At 39.5% G+C, this 25,573-nt stretch overlaps 1 protein-coding gene across 2 annotated transcripts in view; it reads right to left on the bottom strand.

Moving 5' to 3' along the window:
• Positions 1 to 6,826: 6,826 nt before the first annotated feature.
• OLFML2B (olfactomedin like 2B) overlaps positions 6,827 to 25,573 on the bottom strand; it is a 57,437-nt gene continuing 38,690 nt past the window's right edge. The window contains exons 5-8 of one of the 2 annotated variants that reach the window (XM_051999151.1): positions 23,307 to 23,538; positions 22,092 to 22,661; positions 8,512 to 8,688; positions 6,827 to 7,960 (exon numbers count right to left, since the gene is read on the bottom strand). In XM_051999151.1, coding sequence (XP_051855111.1) covers positions 7,359 to 7,960; positions 8,512 to 8,688; positions 22,092 to 22,661; positions 23,307 to 23,538 — 1,581 coding nt within the window. In that variant the 3' untranslated portion in view covers positions 6,827 to 7,358. The remainder of the gene's footprint in view (positions 7,961 to 8,511; positions 8,689 to 22,091; positions 22,662 to 23,306; positions 23,539 to 25,573) is intronic. The other variant, XM_051999152.1, reaches the window with a different exon arrangement.

Raw genomic sequence — 25,573 nt, 5'->3', positions numbered from 1 at the left:
AACTCTTTGTGCAAAAGAATTCTTTCACCACCTCCATAACATCTTGTTTGCTGTTTACATTTATTCTGTGTAAATCAGGGCCCAAATAATGACCAACTGGGGCTTGGCCTGAGACCTATAATTGGGCAATCAATGAGAGTCAGAATGATTTGAGTTTAAATCTTGGTCCTTAAGAAAGAAATCTAACAGATAAACTCCAAGATATCTTGGGATGTTTCAGCATTAAAAAAAAATGTTCTACATTTCTTTGTGTAGAGCACCTGCAGGTAAGGATCTAATACCTTATGTGGAAAGAAGGAAGAAAAAGAGAAAGAAAGAAGGAAGGAAGGAAGGAAGGAAGGAAGGAAGGAAGGAAGGAAGGAAGGAAGGAAGGAAGGAAGGAAGGAAGGAAAAAGAGAACGAGAAAAAGAAAATCCTTACCAGTCTTCCTTTCCCAGATTGATTATTTTTAACTAGGTAAAATGTACCATTTTCTGCCTTATTTCTTACCTAGCCTTTTATCAGTGATTGGACATTGCCTACATCAAACTGAGACTTTAAAGACTTTAGTTTCTAAAGACCAAGGTCTCCTACTGCATCCAGGGCCGTTTCCAATTGTCTTGATCAGTATTTTATCACTGGGCCCAATCTTTACTAGGAGCACACTTATATTCTGACCACTGCAGAAGGAGTTGAAGGGCCATATCAAAAGATCTGTCATTAATGGTTGATATCAGGAAGACTCATCTTCATGAGTTCAAATCTAGCCCCAAACATTTATTATGTGATTTGGGGCAAGTCACTTAACCCTGGCTGCCTCAGCACCTTTATAAAGTGATCTAGAGAAAAAATGGCAATACTACTCCAATATCTTTGCCAAGAAACCACAAATGGAGTCTTGAAAAGACAGACACATTTGAAGAATAAACAATCACCAATATAAATTTGGAGCAAAGTCTCTAAGGGCAGTCAGTAAGAGTTTTTGTAATCAGTGATATGGGACCTTTGACTAGATGACACAAAATTAGAGAAGGTAGTTGACATGTTTAATGATGGTCAAGATCCAACAGTATCTTAATTAGGACTTTTAGGTCTCTTTCAACTTTAAATCCACATTCCCATGAACAGTTGATTACATCCAGGCCTACAGCCAAACTAAACAAGGATAGGTTATGACGTTGCCATAGAAGAATCCATCTCATATTGATTCTTTTCATAAGATTAATTGTTAGTCATATTTACTTTGTATTTCTTCCTGTCCTCATGGCTTTAAAGAAGTTTGTCCATAGTTACACAACTATTAAGAATTATAAGTAGAATCCAAATTTAGTTTCCTCTTAAATCGGAGTCTAACACTCTTTCCTCTACATCATTACTACTGAAAGTTTTGGACAACCCTTCAGAAAATTTTTGAGTGACCTAATAGTAAATTCAAACCTTGAAAAAACCTTGAAAAAGAGCTCAGGATTTATAGTAAAAGGACCCTTTTGGGTCTAGTCTCTGTCAATCACTATAGAATCATATCTTTGATTCTAGACTTCTTCCATTATAACTGAGGGGGGCAGTAGACTTGAAGACCTTCAAGGACTCTCTCAAAGCTTGAAACCATATGGCTTTGCTGGCTATCCTATACTATGCAGAGGTCTCCATTTGGATTACCCCCTTTCCTTCAAACAAAGAATTGTTAACTTCATCATATCTCCGAAGTTTTCATCCCCCCATAGATGAGAGGACAAGATCCATTCCACCTCAGCAAGTGGAAAAAAATCATTCCCTCTGAGTTTCTGTCTACAGGAAAATATCTTGGAGCAAAGAACAGGTGATATTTGGGAATAACACCACTAAAGTCAACAGCAACATGGTCAGTGACTGTCATTTCCTAAAGATTGACACCACTTTCAAGTCCCCCAATCATTGATTTAGCTTTGAAATTGAGTTCTCTTTGGGAATCAATGTAAAGTTTTCTATTCATTCATCAAATATTAAATACCTTGTTATATGACAAAATACTTAATACCATTTAAATTTTATCTTTATTACTATCTTTTGTTTTTAACCTTCATGTCTAAATACATACTTCCCCACTTTCCCACTCATGGATTTATACCTTGCAAAAAGAATTTTAAAAGAGAGAGATAGAAAAAAAAATCATGCAGATCAGCAAAACTAAGCAGCTTATGATCCCAATTCAACAATATAGGCAGCATTCCAGACCCATATACTTCATGTCTTGAAAAGAAGTAATGGAGAGAAATACATTTCCTTATCTCTTCTCAGGGTCCAACCTTAGTCATGATAATTATACCACATTCAGTTATTGTTAGCCTTTCCATTTGCATTGCTGTTTTTGCTATATATCATTTTCCTGGTTCTGCTTACTTCACTTTGAATCAGTTAATATCACTCTTTTCATTCTTCTGTAAATTATTCGTATTGATTTTTATGACAATGATAGTGTATTCTATTCCTATATCTCAATTTGTTTAGCCATTCTTCAGTGAATGGACATTTATTTTATTTCTAACTCTTTGTTATCATAATATTTTGATGTATATGGAACCTTTCTTTCTGTCTTGGATTTGCCTTAGCAGTGTGCCTTTTTTATCCTCATTCCAAATGTTCATTCTTAATTTTCAGCAATGACCCAAATGAGATGAGGACTAATTTCCTTACATGATCATCCTTGATCCTAGGTGCTTGATAAAATGTTGTGGGTTTTTTTTTTAAATCAATATCTCTCTCTATAAAAAGGAAGTGATACCTTTAAAATACTCAGGTGCCAAGTGAATTGGAATAAAGACACAGAGTACATTAATGAGCAAGTACTAGGTACATTTTGAGAAGTGTTGTTAGCTCACCACTTAACAGTGTTAGCTTTGTGGTTATCCAGTGTCAATACGGTCTTCACAATAGACTCATAAAATGATGGATGTTAACATGTTGTTGTTATTGTTGTTCAGTTGTGTCCAGCTCTCCATGAAATCATTTGAGGTTTTCTTGGTAGAGATACTGGATTTACTATTTCCTTCTTCAGCTCATTTTACAGATGAGCAAACTGAGGCAAACAGGATTAAGTGACTTGCTCAGGATCTCACAGCTAATAAATGTTTGAGTCTGAATTTGAACTCAGGTCTTTCTGACTCCAGAGCTGATACTCTATCCACTGCACCCCTAGCTGCCAAAAAACAAAACAAAACAAAACAAAATAAAAAACATAAAACAAAAACACAACCCAAGAAACTGAGGTTAAAAGAAGTTAATTGAGCCAGTGGGATCAGAACTCAGAACTTTTTAATTCACACCTGTTAATTTGCATGAAGGGTTATTGAAGTCAGAGTGAAGATTGGGTGAATGAGAATAAACCCAGTCACTAGAGGTTATTTATTATCACATAAAATTATAAATTAATAATTATGTTATTATAAAATATATTACAATTTGTGTACATGTGTGTGTGTGCAATGGGAACCAGACATTTGATTTCATTGATCTAGAAAATATCTTCTACCAAAGCAGACTTGGGACCTTCTTTGCAAATTAGTCAATAAACATTTATTAATTTATTAATCATCTGTTATCCAGGCATTGCACTTAGGACTGTGGATACAATGCAAAAAAGACAATCTCTGCTTTCAATAGTGTCACGGAATGTTAGAGATTTTCCTAGGAGGGCTAAGAGGTTAATAGCTCTCACTGTGTGTGGGGATGGGGGGGGGGTGCATATACACGCCATGCACTCACATAGCCACAGGATGAAAAATAGAGATCAGATCCCCAGTCAGAAAAATCTGGGTTTAAGACCTAGCCCTCATACATGACTCTGGCAAGTTTAAACTCCTTAAGGAAAGCTTGCTTTTCTTCAAAAATGCTTCAGTGCTTGGCACTTAGTAGGTGCTTAATAAATATTTGTTAACTTGACTTTACTTCTCAGTAATCCTAGAAAACTCCCTAAAATTGAAGAGAAAATGCAGATCTACAGTCAAAGAGAAAGTAATTCAGAGGGAGATTAGACCTGGAGCCAGAGCAGTAGATGAGATAGTCAGAGGGAGGTTAGAGAGAAAAAACCCAGGAACAGCAATGACAAATGCAAACGCCTCCATCCATTCTTATTGTTCTCAGCAGAATATCCTCCCTCCCTTTCCCCACTTCCCCAGGCTGTACCATGTCGCTCTTCTTTCTTGGTAATAATCCATTGTTTAATATAAAGTTCCTTTTTAAAGTAAGTTTTCTGGCGAGCCTATTGGTACATAATAAGTGTGTGTTATAGGTGCCTAATAAAATGTTTGTTGATGGAATGAATGAATGAAGTATCTGGTGTGGAAGTAGCCAAGTTCCTGAGCTGGTGACTTAGAGATGTTGATTCATCTAGTCTCTGAAAGTAGAGAATGTATCCTTCTATTCCTCCGCATCTTTATTTTGATCTTAAAATACCACCTCCAAATAGAACTGGGCAGCCAGGAAAAATAGGGGGTCCTTGAGAGAAATTTTGGTAGCCTAGAAGTTTGAGAAAAATTGAATGGCCCTGATGTGCCCCCAATTCCTTAACCTACCATGTGTTTTCTTTTTTTTTTTTTTGAAAAAATCTAGTAAAAGCAACATTTAATTTTTACTAGGTTTAATTTCATTTCCCCTCCAATGTCTCTCACTGTGGCCTGGCTCTGAAAACATTTCTCAGTTTTTTTTGAGAAATCTGCTTTGAAGGTGAAGGAAGTGGTAGGTTGTGGGGGGTCTCCTGACCATGGATGCCTGGATCTCTGCCAATGTTTCCAAACTCCATAGTCATTAGTGGCCTCAACTCACCTCATTTTATTGATTCCAACTCAACCAAGCTGCCACTGAGCCAGAATTCATTTTGGGCTCTCCCAATCCTGGCCAGAAAGGAGAGCCTGAATTGGCAACCTTCACTGTGGAATGGTACTCCCAGTCTCATTTTCTAACTGTAAGTCACCCAGATCTCTATTCCTTAGAAGTATCTAAAGTGCCTAAGTAGCTAAAACTTTCTCTTGAAACTCAGCAAGGCTACAATCAATGTAATAGCTAAAGGAGTTTAGGCGATTCAGCCTCTTAGAGCTCCAGTTTTCTCTATACAAAAGGAGCATTAATACTTGAACAGCTTAAATCAAAGGATCACTGGCATTGAAAGCCTTCCCAAATGCCAAACTCTCTTTCCAGAGTGCTTACATACTCTTCCCCCTCATGGACTCTATTTCAACCAAGCTGGTCTGATTCCTGTTTTTCTGTGTCTTTCCATCTCTCATTTCTTCTCTATCTCCTTATGCAGGTGCCCCCCATCTTCATATTTACAATACTCTCCCTCTTCTTTTCTGTTCTGCTTCTTTCAACCCCTATAAAGGGCTGAAACTGAGTTGATGCACTGAAGTCTGAGCACTTAAGGCTAATTATCAATTGGACAATACTCTATTAGCATTTGCTTGGAAAATGGCCCGGCCCACCACTCTGTGCTAGCTCTATCTGTTGGTGTATAGAAAGATTTTTGGAGGAGGGATTAGAAGGTGGGGTAAGACAAGCCAGTGTAACTCCTGGCCTGATTTCTGTGTCCATTCCTCTCATGTCCACAAAAAATAAAGATCAAGGACTTTTGCTTATCTTGACTCCGCCTGATTCTAAAGTATCCAGGGTGCTAATGAGGTCATCACAAACCCCTAGTTCCCTTCAAAGCTCAACTCTCCACCTTCTGCAGGAGATCCCCAGTGTACTCCCCTTTTCCCACCAAATATGCTTTGTATTCAATGGTTTATTTGTCTGTCTACTCATTGTTTCCCCCAAGTAGAAAATATATTCCTTGAAGGCAGAATTGTGTCCCCAATATGCAGCATAACAATTAGTACATAGTAGGTGTTTAGCACGTGCTTATTAAATTAGAAATGAGTTCAATAGAATTGAAAAGATTGTGAAATAATCTATAAAAATCTCTTTGTGACTTTAAAGCTCCATATAATAACATAGCTTGTTATTATGTTGTTTTGGCCACTTGAAGAAGTCCAAATCAAACAAAAAGGCCCAAGCCAAGACAGAGTCACGTGGATATTTATTTCTTGGCAATATGTACATACAAAAAGCTGATAAGCAGGAGTCTGGCCAAGGATGTGGAGAAATGAGATGGGTGCTTTCCTGCATTCAATAGAAAAGTCACAAGGTGAATGTATGTGAGTGGCAGGGAGGACCAGGCAGGATGCAGAGAGTGTCCAGCTGCTTCCTTGACAGGATGTGGGGTCAGTGGGGCAGTTCCACAACAGGCCTCCTATCATTCTATGTCTCTGTCCAGTTCTGCCTTCCATCCTCTACAACAAGTCAGTTTCAACTTTTCCTGCTAGTGTTTTCCTGAAACTGTCTAAGAAGGAGGGTTTCACTATCTGAAAAAGGGGGGCTCTATCATTTCCCTGATATATAAACATTTTCCCTTAACTTTCTGATTTCAAGGCTAGCAATCTTCTTTGAATCCAGAAGTAGGAATTTTTGGCTAGGTACCTATCAAAGCAAAGTCTCAAGGAGAAAGAAAATGTGTGTGTGTGTGTGTGTGTGTGTGTGTGTGTGTGTGTGTGTGTGACCAAAAAAGTCAGTATAGTGATATAAATGGAGGGAATAGTACCAAAAAGCTAGAGGGGAGGGCTGACATTTCTTTTCAAATGGTTCCCAGCAGAGAAATCTTCAGTGTAGACTGTAGACTATAGTTATGCTCAAGGCATCCATGTGAAGCTAATGATTCTACTCAGTGATGGGTGATCAAGCAGGACCTCAACTGTTTCCCTTATTAAGGAGATCTACAATCACACAGACATCCACAACCAGCTACAGCCACATTAAGCAAAAAAAAAAAAAAAGTCAATTTGGGGGCATAGCTTTTATATCTTTTTTATTAAAAAAAGTATTTGTTGTAGTTTGGATTTTTTTTTAAACTTTTTAAAACACAATCTTAAGTCTTCATGATTAAAAAAAAAGCTCATTATTTATATATTTCATTTTGTTTTTTTCTCCACTTGAACCTCTCTCTTCCTCTCCTCTTGCCTGATGCAGATGGGTTATATTACCTAATGAAGGAATCCCTGTTTTTACAATCTGAGAATAAGAAATGGAAGATGGAGGGTTAGGATTAGAGGAAGAGTGGTTACTGGTCAAATAGAACTGCACATTTGTACTTAAAAAAAATAGAAGAAGAGACCAGCACATATAAAGGATTGATCTACAATCCATGTTAAGAAAAAGACCCAAACTGTCATTTCACCCTTTGTACAAATTTGTACAAATAATAATAATCTTTCAGGCACACACCCACATACAAACACCCACGCACACATACAAACACACACACAAAGGTGCTAGTGGCCCCTTTACTGCCCCAACTTGCATAGGAGGAGGTGTCAGTAGGCAAAGATCACATGGTAGGTGACCTGGTGGCCATTGTCCCAGGCATAGAGCAGGCGATCTTTGGGATTGTAGTCTATCTGGGTGGTATAAGAATATTCGTTCTCAAAGAGTAACCTTGGTACTATCTGGGTATTGGTGTGGGTGTCAAAGGCGTAGGAGATGTTGGCGTTGCGCTGGTTATAACTGTCCACCGCATAGAGTACCCCGCAGATAACAAAGCAGTTCCCATAGAAGTTCCTCCGGAGGCCGGTCCTCCAAGTGGTCTCCTTCTGTGTGCTCAGGTCCACGGAGTTGAGCTTACTGAGAACAATGACCTCCTGGCTGAAGCCCTCGTCATCCAGAGCTGGGTAGATAAGCCACAGGCCGTTCTCATCGACTGCAAAGTCCACATCCGAGTGGCCCCGCCATCTCCAAGGTGTGGCTTCATCATAGGCGACATCATGGAGCATGGCCCACGCGGCCACGTACCGTTGCTTCAGGTCATACTTGATGATATTGCGAGTAAAGGCACGGTTATAGTAAAAGGCCCCATTGTACACAACATGGCCTGTGCCGATCCAGCTATAGGGAAGTTTGTAGGAGTTGCTCCAACGACCTATAAGTGAGGGCATGAAGAGGCAATGATCAAATCAAAGGGGAGGAAGGATGATCAAGGCTGCTCTCCGCATCTCTGAGTGGCTCTTGGGGAGCCTCGTTCAGAGAGGGTGAGAAACATACAACTCTAAGGCATGTAAGTCCCCAAAGATTTGAGCAGGAACATCCCAACTTTGTATCTTTGTCCCCAGTTCCTCCTAAGCGTTTCCTCACTCAAAGAGACACTGATGCTAAAGTAGATCTCTAATTGCCCCAATCCTCAGGGAATCCATCACCCACATGATCAGGCTAAAAAAACCCTCCTGACTTCACTGTATGTTCTATTCTCTGACTAAGCCATGGTCTGAACTCACTCAAAGAGACACTGATGCTAAAGTACATCTCCAATTGTCCCAATCCTCAAGGGATCCATACTGCTCACCCACATGATCAGGCTTAAAAAAAACCCTCCTGACTTCATTGTATGTTGTATTCTCTAAGCCATGGTCTAAACTGAAGAAGAGATTGGACCCTCCATCAGAGGAGTCACCTGGGGTGACTTTGGGCACATACCTTGCTTAAAGTTATCCAAGTTTCGGAACTCCACCAGAGTATTGCCGTAGTAATAATTAGTAACATAAATTCGCTCGTCCTTGGCCAGGGGATCTTTCATCCAAGCCCCTTCATTCCTCCCATAAGTGTTCTGAGTAGTGGGACCAGTGATTGTGGAGAGGGTGTCTTTGCACCTTCCTATGAAAGATCAAGAAAAAAAAATTGTTAAGCAAACAATGAATAAGCCTCATGTGAAGAAGACTCAGTCCAGAAGTAACAAAGGAGGCTCACCACTCCATAAGGCTGACTACTTTATTACTGTTGAGCAAGCACTGAGGCTTTCCCTCATTGGCTAATTAATAAGCATTGATATATTGCTATATAATGGAGACAGTGCAGGACTGCCTAGAGATCAAGGTGGATAGAATTGCTTGTGGATAGGATGTAAAAATCACTCCTCAAAATATTTGATCTGTTCCTTTCATACAGCTGGGGGAGGAATTCTGGACCTTGCATCCAGGGCTGATGTAAGGACATTCAGTCCCTAACCTTTTGGAACTCAAGTCATAGAATCCTGGAGCTCAAAAGGATCTTTCAATTTGACTCAAATAATGATTAAATGTCTATTGTGTGCAGAGCACTGTGCTAGGTACTGGGGAAGATAAGGATTTAGCTAAAATATAGGCCCCTCACCAGGCAGCTTTCATTTGATCTGAAGGGGACTGAAACACAAATGCATATGACTATGTTACACATTGTTATGTAAATGCAATATAATCACGCAAAAGAAAATTCCATGTGAGTCTTACTGACATAGGGAATGGAGAGGGCTTCATGAAAGAAGCAGAATTTGAAATGGGCTTTATACCACAAGGAGAAATTTAGTAGAGAATACTCTAGACTACATGGAGGAAGATAAAGTGATAAGGTTGAAAAGGGGAGATAAGGGGCCAAGTTTGTAGAAAGCTTTGAATTACAGTTCAAAGGAATACAAAATTTACTTAATAGAAGCTGTATAAGATTTTTGTCAGAGGAGAGATATCTATGTTGTCCCGTATCTCCCAAACCAACCTATATTGGTGACTTTGGCTTGATTGTCCCTCTAGAAACATAGCACTTCAGCTTAGGGAAGAGGAGGAAAAAGAGCAAGAGGAGGAAGATGAGGAGAGGAAGAAGGAAGGGGAGGAAGATGAAGGAAAAGCAAAGGAGAAGAAAGAAGAGAAAGAGGAAGAAGTGAGGAAAGAAAGGATCAACTTAAGTATTGATTTTAGAAAGAAAGGATTTTTCATGGTTTTTAAATTTCAATTTCAATTAACAATCATTTATTTTCTCTCCTTACCCCACTAGGAAAAGACAAAAATAAAAATAAAACTCATAACAAAATGCACAGTCAACTAACGCATATTCGCTCATTGAACATGGTGTTAACATCTTTGTGGACTGATAACAATTTGCAGAGACTAGACAGCTATTTGCCAAATGTTGACTGAATCGCACATGATTGATCGATTGGGATAGCATCTGTTGAAATGCCCAGACAGTCCTAATGGAGGGACAAGGAAAATAATCATCCTGAAAGTGTGTTCTAGTCTGGCCATATGTGCTTACCTCATAGCAGAACTCTAGACTGGTCATTAGAATAGGAAGAAGCTGTATTTGGGGGGTTTATATATGCTCAAGAAGCATGATATTGACTGTTGATTAGGCTTAGGGCTAAAGCACTTCCAGAAATCAGCTATGTGCAGTTTTTCTGTCTCTAGTACTTTGCCCTGGAAGAACAGTTTACAGTGGTAGTGAGGTCAGCAGACAAGACTATATGCCAAGAAGAATAGGAAACAGAAATAAACTGAAGGACTGTTGGGGTCCATGAAGGGTGGGTGCCAAGGTCAGATGCCAGAGGCAGCAAGGCTGTGTCTTGAAGTGGATCTGGTGGCAGGGCTGGGCGTAGGCTTTTGGCGGTCTGAGGATCAATTTGTCGTATGAAGTTAAGCCATGTGATTGATTTAACAAATGCCATACTCACACAAATGAGCATAATCCCTTTTATTGTGCACTCACTTTTCGGGGCAACAATCTAAACGTTTAAAAAACTCATTTGAGATTTCCTTTGGAGCCTATAGGGTGGTTCTCCGAAATGCTCACAAGAAAAGTAAAAATTTGTGCTCTGGGAGTGGAATGGATTTTTATGCACAATTCAAAGTCATTCAGAGCCAAGTCTAGTAAAACATGTCAGTGATCATATTGGTGTTCTACTTCAGGGTGCCCAGTGAGGGCTATCTTTGGAGCCCAAAGAACCAAGCACTTCTATCACTTACTGTTAAAAAAGACCTTGAGCAAAATCATGGCACCTTACTGGACCTCAGTCTCCTCATCCATAAAACAAAGGAATTGGCCAAGGTGACTTATAATGTTCCTTCCAACTCTAAACCTATGACTAATAATTTCAGGAGTTCCAAAAACACGGTCTAATAATAATAGCTAGCAAGGTTTGCAAAGTGGTTTACAAATATGATTTAACTTGATCCTGTTATTTGAACTCAGAATATTCTGGTCCAATGCTCTAACCAGTGTGTAACTGGAAGTAAGGGCAGCCTTACTGGAATAAGTGTTTAGTTGCTCACGCTTACCAGGAAGCTTTCTAGGTAGATTTAACTGGACCTGGAATTAGGAAGACTTGAATTCAAATCCTGTCCTAGATACTTATTAGCTGTGTGACCATGCGCAAATCATTTAATAGCTGTCAACTTCAGTTTCCTCAACTATAAAATGGGGATAGTAACAGCCCCTACCACATAACATTATTGTGAGAGTCAAATGAGATAAAATTTATAAAGTGCTCAGCATAGAGCCTGACATGTAGTAGATGATTAATAAATGCTTGTTTTCTTTCTTCCAACACACCAACTTGTAAAGGTTTAGCATTCTCTTGAATAGACTTGTCCTGATATCTTTGATGAAGAAAAAATTAAACCCAGGACTTAAGAGCCACATTTTATATTGACCTGTGTCAATTTTTCCCCCCAGCTTAGATATTCTTTCTAGAGAAACAAAATTGACAGTCAGTGGTCTCCCCAACGTCTCAGAGATGGCAGTGAAAAGAACCGACAGAACATTTGCTTGTCTGTGACAAAAATGACTCAGAGTTTCAGGTCAGCTTTGGCAGATTCCATTAATGTGTTACCTCAGGGCACTTATAGGTCCCCAGTGAGTTACTTTAAATTTCAAGCCACGAAAGCAGATTGTGCAAAGCGGGCCCTCCTCACCCACCCTGGAGGCCTGGAGCAGCTTGGAGGCTAGATCTACTTTCTGTCCCAGCTCCAGTATCACCAGGCCTGCAGGCCTGTTGGCCTTCTTCCCAAGCCTGGTGCTCACAGAGCCAGGACCAATAGCAGAGGCAGCCCTTTGAGATTAGGGCAGTTTTAAACTATTAGTGTTTAACATGCATTTGGGAAGCTATTAAAGCTTAAAGCTGAATTAAGACCTTTGAAAATCTTATATAAAAATGTTTACATCCATTCATTATCTATTTGAGTCTCACAACAACTATTTTTATCTCCTCACACTTTCCAGAAGAAACTGGAATTAATTGACTTGTCCAGAGTCATATACTTGAGAAATGTCAGAGGTAGGATTTGAACAAAATCTCTGACTCCAAATCTTGCACTTCATCAACCACTGGCCGTGCTGAATGCATGGAATTCCCTCCTTCCCTATCTCTACCTCATGGTTTTGTGGCTTCCTTTAAGAAGTCTCAGCTAAAATTCTCCCTTTCCTGAGCTTCCTTACTGCATATGTCTTTCCTTTGTGCACTATCTCCAACATGTCTTGAATACATCTTGTTTGCACATTATTACTCACATGTTGTTTCCCTCATTGGATTATAAACTCCTTGAGGACTGTCTTTTGCCCTTCTTTGTATCACCAACACTTAGCAGAGTGACTGGTGCATAGTAGGTGCTTAATAAATGCTTGTTGTTGACTATCAAAACTCACCTTCCTTCTCTCTTCCCCCCTTCATTGCCTCTATATTTTCCCAGCCAGGCTCAGTAGCTGTGTACAAAGTCGTGTGTAAACAGCTTTGTGGGAGGTTTGTCAGGTACAAGTTGGACTAAAACAGTCATGATTTTGCCTTTTAGAAACAAACAGGAACCAGGCAGGGGATTGGTACAAAGGCCAGCGGCTCATTCTCTTACAGTTGAACTCATCCATTTTAACAATAAAATTGAGTCCCTGGCTAGACTCAGCCTTCAGAGCTTTGATGGAAAATAGCTCATTCGCTGGCATTTGGAAGGATCTTTGCTGCCAATCAACAATTAGCTCAAACTTTGCTATGTTTGCGCACCATCCCCACATCCTCCCAAGCTCTGACCTGATCTCTCTGCAAGGGATGCACAGCTTCAGCCAGGCACAGGCAAATGGAGATTCCCTCCCCTTTCCCCACCCCGCACTTTCTCCTCTCCCAGTGTTCAGGTGCCACCAAGATTCTTGGTAAGAAATGAGACGCTCAGAATGCTTCTATGAGTTTCTTGATCTATCCCAATCAATCAAGCAAAGAAGCTTTTATTAACCACTAATTACATGCTAAGTACAAAGAGGGGAAAGTCATTGAGACATATCTTTTTGGACCAAGTCAATGTGGGAATTTATTGCTTGACTATATGTAAGCAGGACTTTGTGATTTTTGTTGTTGTTGTAGTTTTCTCAGTGAAGGGAGAAGAGAGAGAGAGACAGAGAGAGAGGGAGAGAGAGACACAGAGATAGACAGAGGAAGGGAGAGAAAGAGAGAGGGTGGGAGGGAGGGAGGAGGAAGGGGGAAAGGGAAGGAGAAGGAGAGAGAGAGGAGAAGGAGAAGGAGAGAGAATCAGAGGGAGACACACACAGAGAGACAAAGAGAAACAGAGAAAGAACAGAGGCAGAGGGAGGAAGAGGGAGAGAAAAAGGAAGAGGGAGGGAAAGAGGAGAAAGAGGTTTAGAAGTGAGAGATAGCAAATTTTCATTTAATGAAAAAAAATTAATTATTTAAAAATAAAGTTCTTGAACACATGAAAATTGTATTTTCTTGAGGGTGGGATTGGGAGTGGGTAGGAGGAGAAACAATATAAGTATATACAAACTATACACACTCAAGGTAATTTTGGAAGAAAGGACACTTTGGAATCGGGTGGATGGGGTGGGGGGCTCTCTATAGAGGATAGTGCTTGAGCTGAATCATTAAGTAAATAGTGGTGAAAGTAAGAAGGGAATGCATTCTAAGCTCAATGCAAGAGCACAGAGATGAGGACTCCAGTGTTATGTATAAGAACCATAAGCATAGCCATTTGGCTGGACTATAAAGTAAGGAAAGAAATAAATATGTAATAAGGCTGAAGAGGTAGGCGGGAGCCAGCTTGTGAATGGCTTAAATGGTAATCTTTAAATGTTATATTCTAGGTAAGAGGAAGCCATTGGCATTTACTTACTGGAGGAATGGCATGGTCAAGCCTGTGTTTGAGCAAAATCATTCTGGCAGCTCTATGTAGAAAAGACTGAAGTACAGTGAGACTTGAACAAGGAAACTCTTGCCGTAATTCAGGAGATGATGAGCTAAACTAGGGTGGTAGTTTGTGTGAGTTGAAGAAGGGGGAATACAGGAGAGATCACGGAGATAAAAATGACAAGATTTGGGAACTGACTGAAAAGATGGAAGAGGAGAGAATGAGAAGTCGTGGCAATATGGCAGTGCTTTGGACAGAAATAGGGGAAGTTCAGAGAAAGAGTAGGTCTGGGGGAAAGATGATGAGCTCTATTTTAGACATCCTGGAATGTCAAATAGAAAGATCCAAGAGCATCTGCATAGATGAGGTAATTCAATTCATGGCAGGGAAGGATGATCATTTTACCAACTGAGAAAGTGGAGAAAGAGAGAAGCTAAGATGTCCCAGAACAAAACCTTGGAGTATACCCATGATTAAGGGGGAGAACACTGATGATGAATCAGCAAAAATGGACTAAAAAGGAGAGTGGGGAGAAGAAGAGAAGCAGGAGAGAGAAACACCATTAAAACCCAGAAGAGGGGAAAAGGGTGTCCAAGTACTTGGTAATATTAGGTGCTTCAGAGAGATCAAGGTATTGAGAAAAGTTCATCAGATTTGGCAACAAGAAACTTTGGAGGGAGTTCTGGGTTGTGGCTCCCTGGGATGACCTGAACAGACATCATTTTTCACAACAAGGATTTGCTTAATGAATCCTTCTCCCTGGCAGGGTCCTATGATCTCTGATAGAAACTCAGCCAAAAGAATAAAGAAAGCCTCAAATGGTACTATCTAGGTCACAGCTGTTGTCAGCCTTGTAACAGAATTTTATTACTCAATCCCTTGGGTGTTTTCTGTACCTAAGATACCAAGTAGCTTAAAGAATATCTCAACACACAAGTCTTCCTTCCTGAAACACTAGACCAGTGGTTCTCAAACTTTTGTTTTCAGGATCTTTATCCTATTAAAAATTATTGAGGATCTCTCCAAAGAGTTTTTGTTTATCTGGATTATATTTATAGACATTTACCATATTGGAAGTTAAAACTATTTTTGAATTTGCAGAATTTTTAGAAACCTCTAAAAGGGTTTCAGAGATCCCCAGTATTCTCTAGACCATACTTTGAGAACCATTGCACTAGACCAAGGGAAATATACACTAACATACTGATAATGCCACCGAGTCTACTTAGGGCTGTGATACTCTATTATGAAGATGTCTCCTTAGCCAGTCTTGTTCATCCTTCTGTCATAGCACTCAGTTCTGCCATCATTGAAATTGGGTTAATTTAGGAAAACCAGCCCCAAGGTTCTGGGTTTCCCTATTTTTATCTATTGCCTTATAGATAACTTCAGTGAGAAATAGACTAAGGTGCTCTGTGAGATCTACTGGCAGCACTGACTGTCTCCTTGGGCCCACAGCTTTTTTGCCTTGCCTCCCTGGTGGTGGTAACATGTTCCATATAAATAATCCCACAAGTAGGGCATACCGATCATAGATGGGGATTGCCTCTTATTACTAAAAAATACTACTTATTAACTATTACATCATCAGACCATCTTCTTTCTCTCTTCTCTCAAGTCCAGAAGTGTCCATCCTGACACAGCTAGAGAGGAGCCACAAGTTTAAAGATAGGTTGTACTGGCTTCCTGAAGCTACTCTGACCATCAATTACTGCCATCTCCTGATTCCTCCTTCAGGTCCCAGTACTTTCTTGTCTCCTTGATAAGCAAGTTCGGTGGAAGGCAATTTTTTTTTCAGTTTGAAGTTAGGCTAAGCTGGAGCCAACATAACACTTTAGAGTCCAAACATTTCTGCCAAAAAGTTAAAAATGAGGGTCATTTCAATTTTCTCATCCTTGGCAGCACTTTGGAATTTTGGAAAAGTAAAGAGAACATCCTTTCATCTTCAAGAGGAAAAAAAAATGTTTTGGGCTGGCACAGAAAACAAAGGATGACACTTCTCTAAGATTGTTTCAGAGAACAATCACATTAATTTTTACTTCATGGGCTCATTGGACCAAATATTTCAAAGCTCTAGGAAAGGTCTATTTTCTATTAGTAAACTAAAACTGCAGAATTAAGGCATTGGAAGGGACCTTTGAAATGATCTATGCCCATCTCCTCATTTCACAGATAAGAAAAGTGAGGCCCAGAAATTATTTGTCCAAGAATAGTAGGATTAGCATCCAGGTATTTTGACTGGGAGGTCAGAATTCCACCACACCAAGCCAATTTACCGTCCCTTAGATGAAAGTTACAAGATGTTTGAATTTTCAGGAGTTTTCAAAGATCTGACTTTGGGGTTTGAAATTAAGCTAGGATAGTCATGGAAGCCAGAATGTGTCCATGGAATTTGGTGTGGGGGTGGGTGGGAGTGGAGTAGAGATTCCTGAATATTAAGTTACTTAAGGAAGATGATAGGGAAAATTCTGGGGCCAATCTTTTTGTCATTGTTACTGTTTTCTAAGGCACCATACAAAGCAACTGATAGCATCACTTTTGTCTACCAACTATAGGTTGGGGTGCCAGGGCATTGTGGAAGGCTTGGATGCTTCTTTATCACATACTTTCTCCAGGAGTAGTCTGCCTTCCAATCTAGTGGGAGAAAGTGCAAACATGGGGACTATTAAGTTTATACTCTTTAGGGACAAATTCAGTCTCTTCACTAAGCTAAAAAGCTAGACAACGTCTGTTAAAAATCCTTCCTCTCCAGCCCCTTTCACTCTTACTCCATGCAAAGGCACCAGAAATTGTAGGTCTGGGAAACTGGGAAGGCATTGACCACGTGGCAAGCAGGGAGATTTGACTGCATTCTGTATTCTCTTCCCAAATCACATCCAAGTTTGGGGCTGCCGGCAGTTGTCAGAGCTAAGCAAGAACTAGGCAATGATTCCCACCCTTTCATAGCTTCTCCAGTCTGTCATTGTTTGTTTGACTAAAGTACTGTCTGGCGCCAATTTATGTTTGCTGCTAAAGTTAGCAAAAAAGTTATTTTATTTTTGGAGATTTGTAATATTGGGGGTGGGTGGGGTAGGAGGGAAAGGAATGATTAGAGACAGCCTGGAGTGTCACAAAGCCAGGTTTAAAATCACTGGAATATGGTGTCTCCATTTAAAAGCAGACCCATCAAAAAAAAAAAAAATACATTTGAAATTGTCCTAGAAATGTCAAGGCTCTACTCAATGGTTAGCTACAGCATCACCAGATGTTAGAGCTGGGAACTGGACAGATCATCTCATTTTATAATTGCCAAGGCAAAACAGTAGATTGATTATTCTTGGGTTAAAATCACCGTCACACAAGATGCTCCATCTCTCGACTTCCAGACTTTTCATCATCTGATCCTTTTTTGCCAGGAATTCACTCCTTTTTCATTTGTGCCTTCCGGTTCTTTCAATTCTCAACTAAATCCTACTTTCCATAATAAACCTTTCCTGGTCCTCCTTAACCTAAGTGCCTTCCCTCTGGGACAACCTCTAAACCTTCCTTGCCTTTATCTTCTTTGTAATGAGTGTTTGCATGATGCATCTTCTGTTAACCCGTATGCTCCTCGAGGGCAAGTAGTAAACTTTAATCCACAAAAAGTAAACTTTAATCCTAACCCTATCTCTAACTCTAAAATCCTAGGAGTATTATAATTCCATTGTCAGCTTGCAAAATGGGGTCCTTGCCTCAAATTTACCATCTCATAGAATTTGCCTCAAAAAACTTCTAGCAAGACTCAGCTTAAACTTTCCAGATTTCTTAGTTGTTTTAATGCCTTCCTCTCATTTGACATTACTTTGCATATATTTATTTATCCAGAAACATGCATTGACTTCATAGCTATTTATTTCTCTGGGAACATACATCTACTTTATTTATTTATTTATCTGAAAACATGCATTCACTTTGCATATATTTATTTATCTGTAAAGATGCATCCACTTTGTCTTTATTTATCTGAATACATATATCTACTTTATATATATTTATCTAGATACATGCATTCACTTTGTAAATATTTACCGGGAAACATGTATTCACTTTGTATATATTTATTTCTCTGGAAACATGCATCCACTTTGTATTTATCTGGATACCCATATCTACTTTGTCTATACTTATTTATCTGGATATACACATATACTTTGTATATGCTTATTTATCTGGATACATTCATTCACTTTGTATCTATTAATTTATCTGAAAAGATATAATAACCACTTTGTATTTATTTCTGTGGATACATGTATCTACTTTGTCTATATTTAGCTTGATACATGTATCTACTTTGTAAATATTTATTCATCTGGATACATGCATTCATTTATATATATTTATTTGGAAACATGCATACACTTTGTACATGTTTATTTATCTGAATACATGCATTTATCTACCTCTCTCTTCCCTCCCCTCAATAAAATGTAAGCTCCTAAAAGGATGGATTCTTTCTTTCCCCAATGTTTAATATAATTCTTGACACAGGTAGGTGCTAGAGAAATGTTTGTGGAATGAATGGATCAGTCAATGAATAGATGAATGAATGATTACAGGGACGTCAATGAAGACACCACAGATCAAGGACTAATTCTTTTCAAAGGATTCTTTCCCCCTGACCTCCCTCTCTTCTTAGCTCCCTGACTCATATTTTCAATTACCTTCTGGGCATTTCTACCTATATGTTTGGTTAATACCTCAAATTGAGCACCTTCAAAACTGAACTTATCATCTTCTCTTACTCTTACAATGCCAACCGCTCCTCTGAAACTTGCTCTTCTTTCTGCCTGGCCTATTATCACTAAAATCATCATCCTTCATCATGCCACTCAAGCTCACCTCTAAGCCAACTCAGTTCCTGATTCTGGATAACTTTTCTACTTTGTCCCAACTTGGGTCCTACTGCCTCTACCCCCTCTACCTTCTCTGCTCTCCTGTTATATGTGGTCTTCTCCACATATATTAGAATATTATTATATAATATAATGCTATTATAGAACTAGAATATAAGCTTTTTGAGGGAGAACTGTTTTACTTTTTGCTGGCAATTTAACATAACCTTGTCAATCAGGCTCAATCCCTGAAGGTAATCTCTTCATTCCTCTATTCTTCTATCTAGAATTTTATCCAGAATTCTAATTAATTCTAATTCCCACCTGTCCCTTCCTTTCTCTCCCAATTGCCACTATCCCAAGGCAGACCCTTATTATCTCTCACCCAAATGACTTCAATTACTTTCTAGCTGATCTCTTTGTCTCTAATTCCTCCCTGTTCCAATTCATACTTCATACAACTTCCTAACACCCATGTAACCATAATCATGTCACTCTTTAGCTTAAAATTCTTCCACAAGTCCCCAGTGCCTACTGATTAAAGTCTTAACTCCATAGTTTGGCATTCAAGACATTTTATAACATGGTTCCAACATACCTCTTCAGCCTTACTTCCTTTTACTTTTCAAATGCTCTATACTTCTCTCAAACTAGTGTACTCACTATTGAGCGAATCTGTTCCATCTTTCTCTGCTTTTGCTCACATCATCAGCTAATGCTGGTATACCCCCACATTCATTTCCACCTTTTGAATCTCAGCACTCATTTGAATCTCAGCTGAAATGTCACCTCCTCTCTGAAGCTTCCATTGATTTTTGAAGCTAGAAGGATGCTCTTCCTGTTTTGGGCTCCTCATAGCACTTTCTCCTGATTGCTATTTTGTATTATACTTATCTGACAGGTATTTTATTTCCATGTTATCTCCCCATCTTATCTCCCTGTAAACTTGGGGAAGGCAGGTACCATGTCTTTTTGTCCTTTATCACTTGGTACAGTGCCTTGTACATTTTTTCTTTTGGCCTGAATTTATAATATTAACAATGTGGGAAATTCCTCATGTAGAATCTCCCTCTGTTTATCCATACCAACAACTCATCTGTAACGTGACCTTGCAAAACAGCCCGGGTTGTTGATAGATTAAATGATTTGCCCATAATCACTTAACACAAGTAATGTCAGAGATGGGACTGGGGGCAATGTCTCCCTGACTCCCTACCTACTATCCCACTTTATCTTTTATTTTTTATATACCAAGAACTCAACAAATGTTTGTTGGATTAAAATGATCAAAAAAATCATCAGTACCCAACATCAGCATGTAGGGAACTGTTGTCTGAGATGAGTGTTTATAAATGATTCCTCAAAAAATAAAAACTTTCCAGAATTTCCTACAACAAACTGGATAATCCATGGGGGGAAATCCCCCAAATTTTTCCCTTTATTTATTTAATGTCTTGAGTCCATCCACATAAGCAAGGTCTCGTTTGCAATTACCCCCCCCCCAGAAGCCAGAATTATAATTCTGGCCCTGTATACCTAATAAATATATAATATTATTGGATGATGGTGCCTGGAAAAAAACTTATCTGTTTATTTAGCAATTTATTTAACAATTATTTAGCGATTTAGCAATTTATTTAGCAATGTATATTTAGGCAGTAGCCTGCCTTTAAAGTATCAGGTTTTAGGACAGTGAAAATAGAGATTTCAGACCTCCTGCAAGACTGATACTTTATTAATTGGAATCAATGTCAGAAGATCTTGTTAATGGTAGTAATATCAGGGTGTTGTACACCTTGGAGAGACAGTATGGAGAGATAGTGGAAAGATACCTCCATTCAGGGAGGTAGGGTATGGCAGCAATGGAAAAGCCCAAAACTACTCTAGATATTAACAAAGAAGGCTTCAAAGTTACCATTATGATATTGTCACTTGGACCCCCAGAAAGAATTACTCTCTAGCAACCTTTCACCCCCTTGCTACCAACATTCTGGATATTTGGGGAAGAAAAAGTCAGCTTTCTAAACATCTGGAGGGATGAGACAGGATATGAATAGGGTTTGGGAACTGCCATTTTCTGACTTTAGTAACCATTCATACCACAATCTGTTTTCTATTATGTTCACCCTTCATTATCTACTAACAAAACTCTATACTTTTAAGTCCTAAATTGTCTACATTACATTACAGAGGGGAATAGGGTGTTTTTATTCCTTAGTAAGAACATGGGACGAGGTGGAATTCTAGAAGTTTAGTATGACTGTTCGCATTGCATGTAGTTACCAGTTCATTCCTCCAGCTTCTACACACTAAAGTTTAGAGAATTTTAATGCAAAATTCCCAATAGTCAAGTTCCTACAATTCTCTGGCACAATCACTCCTGAAAGAATAGAAAAAGGATTAGATCATGTCAGGACGCAGCTATCTCTGATCTTGTGACAGAATAACCATGGTTCGTCCCTTTGGTGTTCTATGTGTTCAAAAACTCAGGTGGTTCATTGCTTGATCCAGAACACAAGACTTCTCTGGGTTATGCACATAAAACAGAAAGACACATAAGGAATATTTATGACCAGAATTCACACTGATCTACCATGAAGGAGTTTCTCTTAATTCTTTCTTTCTTTTGCAACCACAGTGAACTAACCCAACAATTTTGCTTCTGCTGAAGTATATTTTTGTTGTTGTTGTTATTGTTTAGTTTTTGTTTTTTGAGGTTGGGAATCTTTATGTCACCCAGGAAGTGGTCACTTATGGGCCTGATCTTATTATTGATCAGATTGAAGCTTTGATTTCTTCTCTTTCTGACCTGGCTCAGCTTGCCCTTATTAAAATAGCATGGTGTATTGTCCCTCCATCCCTCTCCCAGAAACTCACCATACTGGTGAAGAACTTAATGCAGACACCCCATCGTTTTTAGCTGCATTACAACTCAAAATTCCTGATTTCAACAATCCACCAACCTCGGCTTCCCCAGCACCAAGGAATACAAAGTAGTACCACCAAGACTGGCTTCCTGTCTGTTTTTATCTATTCACTCCAGGAAGCCTTGGAAAGCAGAGCCTGGTGAACTTTAGAACTATTGTTTAAATTGCTTCTTGTTGACTATGAAGTTCAGCTGCCTGCCTCTCAGTGTCATAAAGCCCATTTATTTTATAAATAAAAACAATTCAATTTTTTTGGAACAGTGAAAATTAATTCCCATTCTTACATAACATGCAGAACTTCCACCCACATCAAGCTCATTAACCTGGCTCAGGAAGAGACAACTCACCAATCACATTCCTAATGTCATCTTCTTCCTCTGGGCTTAAAGTAGGGCTGGAGGGAGTTGTGCCTTTTCCAGCAGAAGCCATGTCTATCCCAAGGGGATCCTCGGTCCCTGTCCCGATGGTGGTAGGAGGAAGTGGGGCAATATGAGTGCTTGTTGCCATTCCATCCATGGCAACTGTTGTAAAGGTCTCCGTGGTCAGTGGTTCCCGGATGGTGGTTTGTGCCACTGTGGTTGTTGGTACCTGGGAGGTCAGTTCACCAGTAACCCCACGGATGTCATCTGGGGATTCTGTACTTGTAGGTACCACTGGGACTTGGTTGCTTGAGGTGGCCAAAGGGGCCCTAGTGACTCCCACTGTCGATTCAGCAGAGGCTATAGGTGGGAATAAAGTGGCTGCCACTTTGACAGCCTGAGTGCCATAGTCTGTTGTTATGGCAGCACTGGGGGTGGTAGACAGGCCTCCCACTGTGGTCGGCCTATTGGTGGTGCTAGTCAACAGGTCATCATGCCTCAAGAGCTGGTCTTCAATAAGCAAGTCCATGGAATTCTCACCACTGAAAAACTCATCTTCTGCCAAAGAGACAACACAAGACTCATTTGTAACATGGTGAGTGGATTGATGTAATTTGGTTGTCATGAGAACACAAAGTACTTAGGAAACAGTAAGAAGTCTTTTCCCAATATGCTTCTATACCTTGGAGATGGCAACAGTTTGGGGGATTTCCACTGAAAGGAGGAAAAAATGCATAGGAAGAAGGAATTGTACTTTCTAAGGATTTCATACTATCCCTTGCCACCATTCTTCTACTAAATGAGCTCAACAAATCATAAAAATTAGTAGTGCTCCCTGCAGGTGGTAGAGACCTGAGCTTCCACAGAATCAGGGAGTGTCTGAGCTGGAAGGGACCTAAGAAACCATTTTGAACCCTCTCATTTTACAGAAGAAGCGACAGAGGTTCAGAAAATTGAAGTGATCTGTTCAAAATTATACAGCCAATCACAAAGAGACACCTTAATATTTGCAGCTAATTAACATCCAGCAATAGAGAAGGAATGTTGGCTTCTAAGAAGTCATAGCAATAGAAAAGCTGACTTGAGGCAAATCTAAGAAATCTATTTTTCTCATTATGCGTCTACTCATTACCTTCCAAATAAGCAACTGGCCCCACTCCACCATTTTCTTTCCCATGAGAGACCCTGCTAGCCCCAACTCACGCTGCTCTTCGATGTCATTCTCTTCCTCAGAGACCTTGGCCTTGTAATAGGTGATGCCCCTTATGACAGTGGGTTTGGAGGCTGGCCGACCCCTTAGATGGATCTGCCTTTGGAGGGGCCTCCGTGGTGTGAGGGCTTCTGGAGGAGCAGGGGGCTGAAGAGGAAGGAGATCAATGGCGTTGATTTGTTGGGACACGGTTTCTTCTCGAAGAAAACGCTCTTCATACTGCTGCTTTGGAAAACAGAAGGGCACACTTAGTTCACTTTTAGCCAAAACCAATAGGAAGGCTTGCTCAAAAGGATATCAAGGACAACAATTGCTTAATTCTAACAGCTCTGGGGTGGGATGGGAGTGAAAGTTAGCCACAATTAGGAATTTTCTCATCCATGAGTTTGGTGTGTCTGTCAGGGAGGTTGTACCAAACATAGTGAGGCCCATTGAAAAGAGCAACAAAATATTGAGCAGAAATAAACGTACGGGCAAATCCCATTGCAACAAATTCTAAAAAGCCACCTCATATTGATGATATTTTGTTTTCTGAGACCCAATATTGCTTGAAGATAAACAGACTCATTGACTATGGTTGGAATTTTTTTTTTTTTTTTTTTTTTGCTCTATAGAGATTTTCAGAGTAATGATAATTATTACTATGTTGGTTTGTATACAGGCCATTACTCTTCCTCTCCCTCCTCCTCTCTCCCCTCCTCCCTCCGCCCCCCCATTAATGAGTTCTGAGGTAATGTCCTCAGGGTCAATCATGTTCACTTCACTGTTAGCTCTACTCCTGACTTCTAGAGTCTGACACTTTTCCTCTCTACCTTTACCCTTCTTTTCAGCATCTATTACACATTGTCTTCCCCCATTAGATTGCAAGCTCCTTGAAGGAAGGTTCTATTTTTCTTTTTGTTTGTATTTGTATTCCAGCACTTAGCACAGAGCCTGATCCAAATAAGCACTTAGAAAATGCATGTTCTCTCTCTCTCTCTCTTCCTCCCCCCACCCCCCACTGCCTCCCCTCCTCTCTTTTTCTCTGGGTCTCTCTTTCTCTCTTGACCTTCTCTCTCCATCATTTCTCTTTCTGTCCTCTATCATTTATATATCTATGTCCATTTCTCTCTCTCTCTCTCTCTCTCTCTCTCTCTCTCTCTCTCTCTCTCTGTCTATCTCTCCCCCTCTCCCCCCCCACCCTCTCAGTTTCTCTCTTCCCCCCTCTCTCAGTCTCTCTCTTTCTCTTGGTCTCCCTCTTTCTCTCTGTCTCTTTCTCTGTCTCTGTCTTCCTCTTTCTCTTTCTCTCTATATACATACATACATATATGTATATATATGCATATATATTTATATCATCTATCCATTTCTCTTTATGTATCTATCTTTGTATCATCTAGCTATCTAGCTATATCTATAATCATCTATCTCTTGTCTATAAAGGAAATGAGATATATTTGGTAGACACTAAAAAAATAACAGCAAACCTATGCCATACTCAGATTTCATACAAAAATGATCTTGGAGGAAAAGGGTGGCTTACATGAAAGCCAATATCTCTGTTGTAAGATTTGAGTTGCAGCACTAATTTAGTAAATAAATTCCTTTGACTCTGCATTAACCAATTTATACCCTATAAGGGTTTATTTTATCTAGCCCAGAAATTCTGATCCTAAGGGCCTTAAACTTGTTTTTTAAATTACAAAATGCAGTTTTCTCAAAGTATATTTCAACATAAAACTGGTTTTCTTTGTAATCCTATGCATTTTATTTTATACATTTCAGAAATGCATTCTGGGAATGAGTCCCCGGGCCTTACCTAATTTCCAAAGAGATAAAGAACACAATAAGGGCTAAGAATCCCTGCTTAGGAAGTATCAGATAATCTTAAGAGACCTTAGAAATCACCACTTATAGATTAGAACTAGAAAGGACCTCAGAGATCACCTGGTACAACCTCTTCATTTTATAGATAAGGAAACTGAGGCCCAGAGAGTTAAGACTTGGCCAAGATACTGAAGATAGTAAGTTTCAGAGTCAGAATTAAAATTCATATCCTTAGGTTGCTATGTATTACAGTGAATGGAAAACTGGGTCTGAGTTTAAATGTAGCCTTGCTGTATGATCCTGGGTAAATCTCTTAACCTCTATTTGTGACAGTTTTCCTGTCTATAACATGGGGATAATCGTAGCACTCACCTCCCAGGATTATTGTAAGGATTAAATATGATAATATTTGTAAAACACTTACTACAGTACCTGGCACACAGTAGGTATTTAA

Source organism: Antechinus flavipes, chromosome 4, assembly GCF_016432865.1.
Source record: "Antechinus flavipes isolate AdamAnt ecotype Samford, QLD, Australia chromosome 4, AdamAnt_v2, whole genome shotgun sequence".
In the NCBI taxonomy this organism is placed as follows: domain Eukaryota; kingdom Metazoa; phylum Chordata; class Mammalia; order Dasyuromorphia; family Dasyuridae; genus Antechinus; species Antechinus flavipes.
This window is presented reverse-complemented; position numbering and strand designations above follow the sequence as displayed.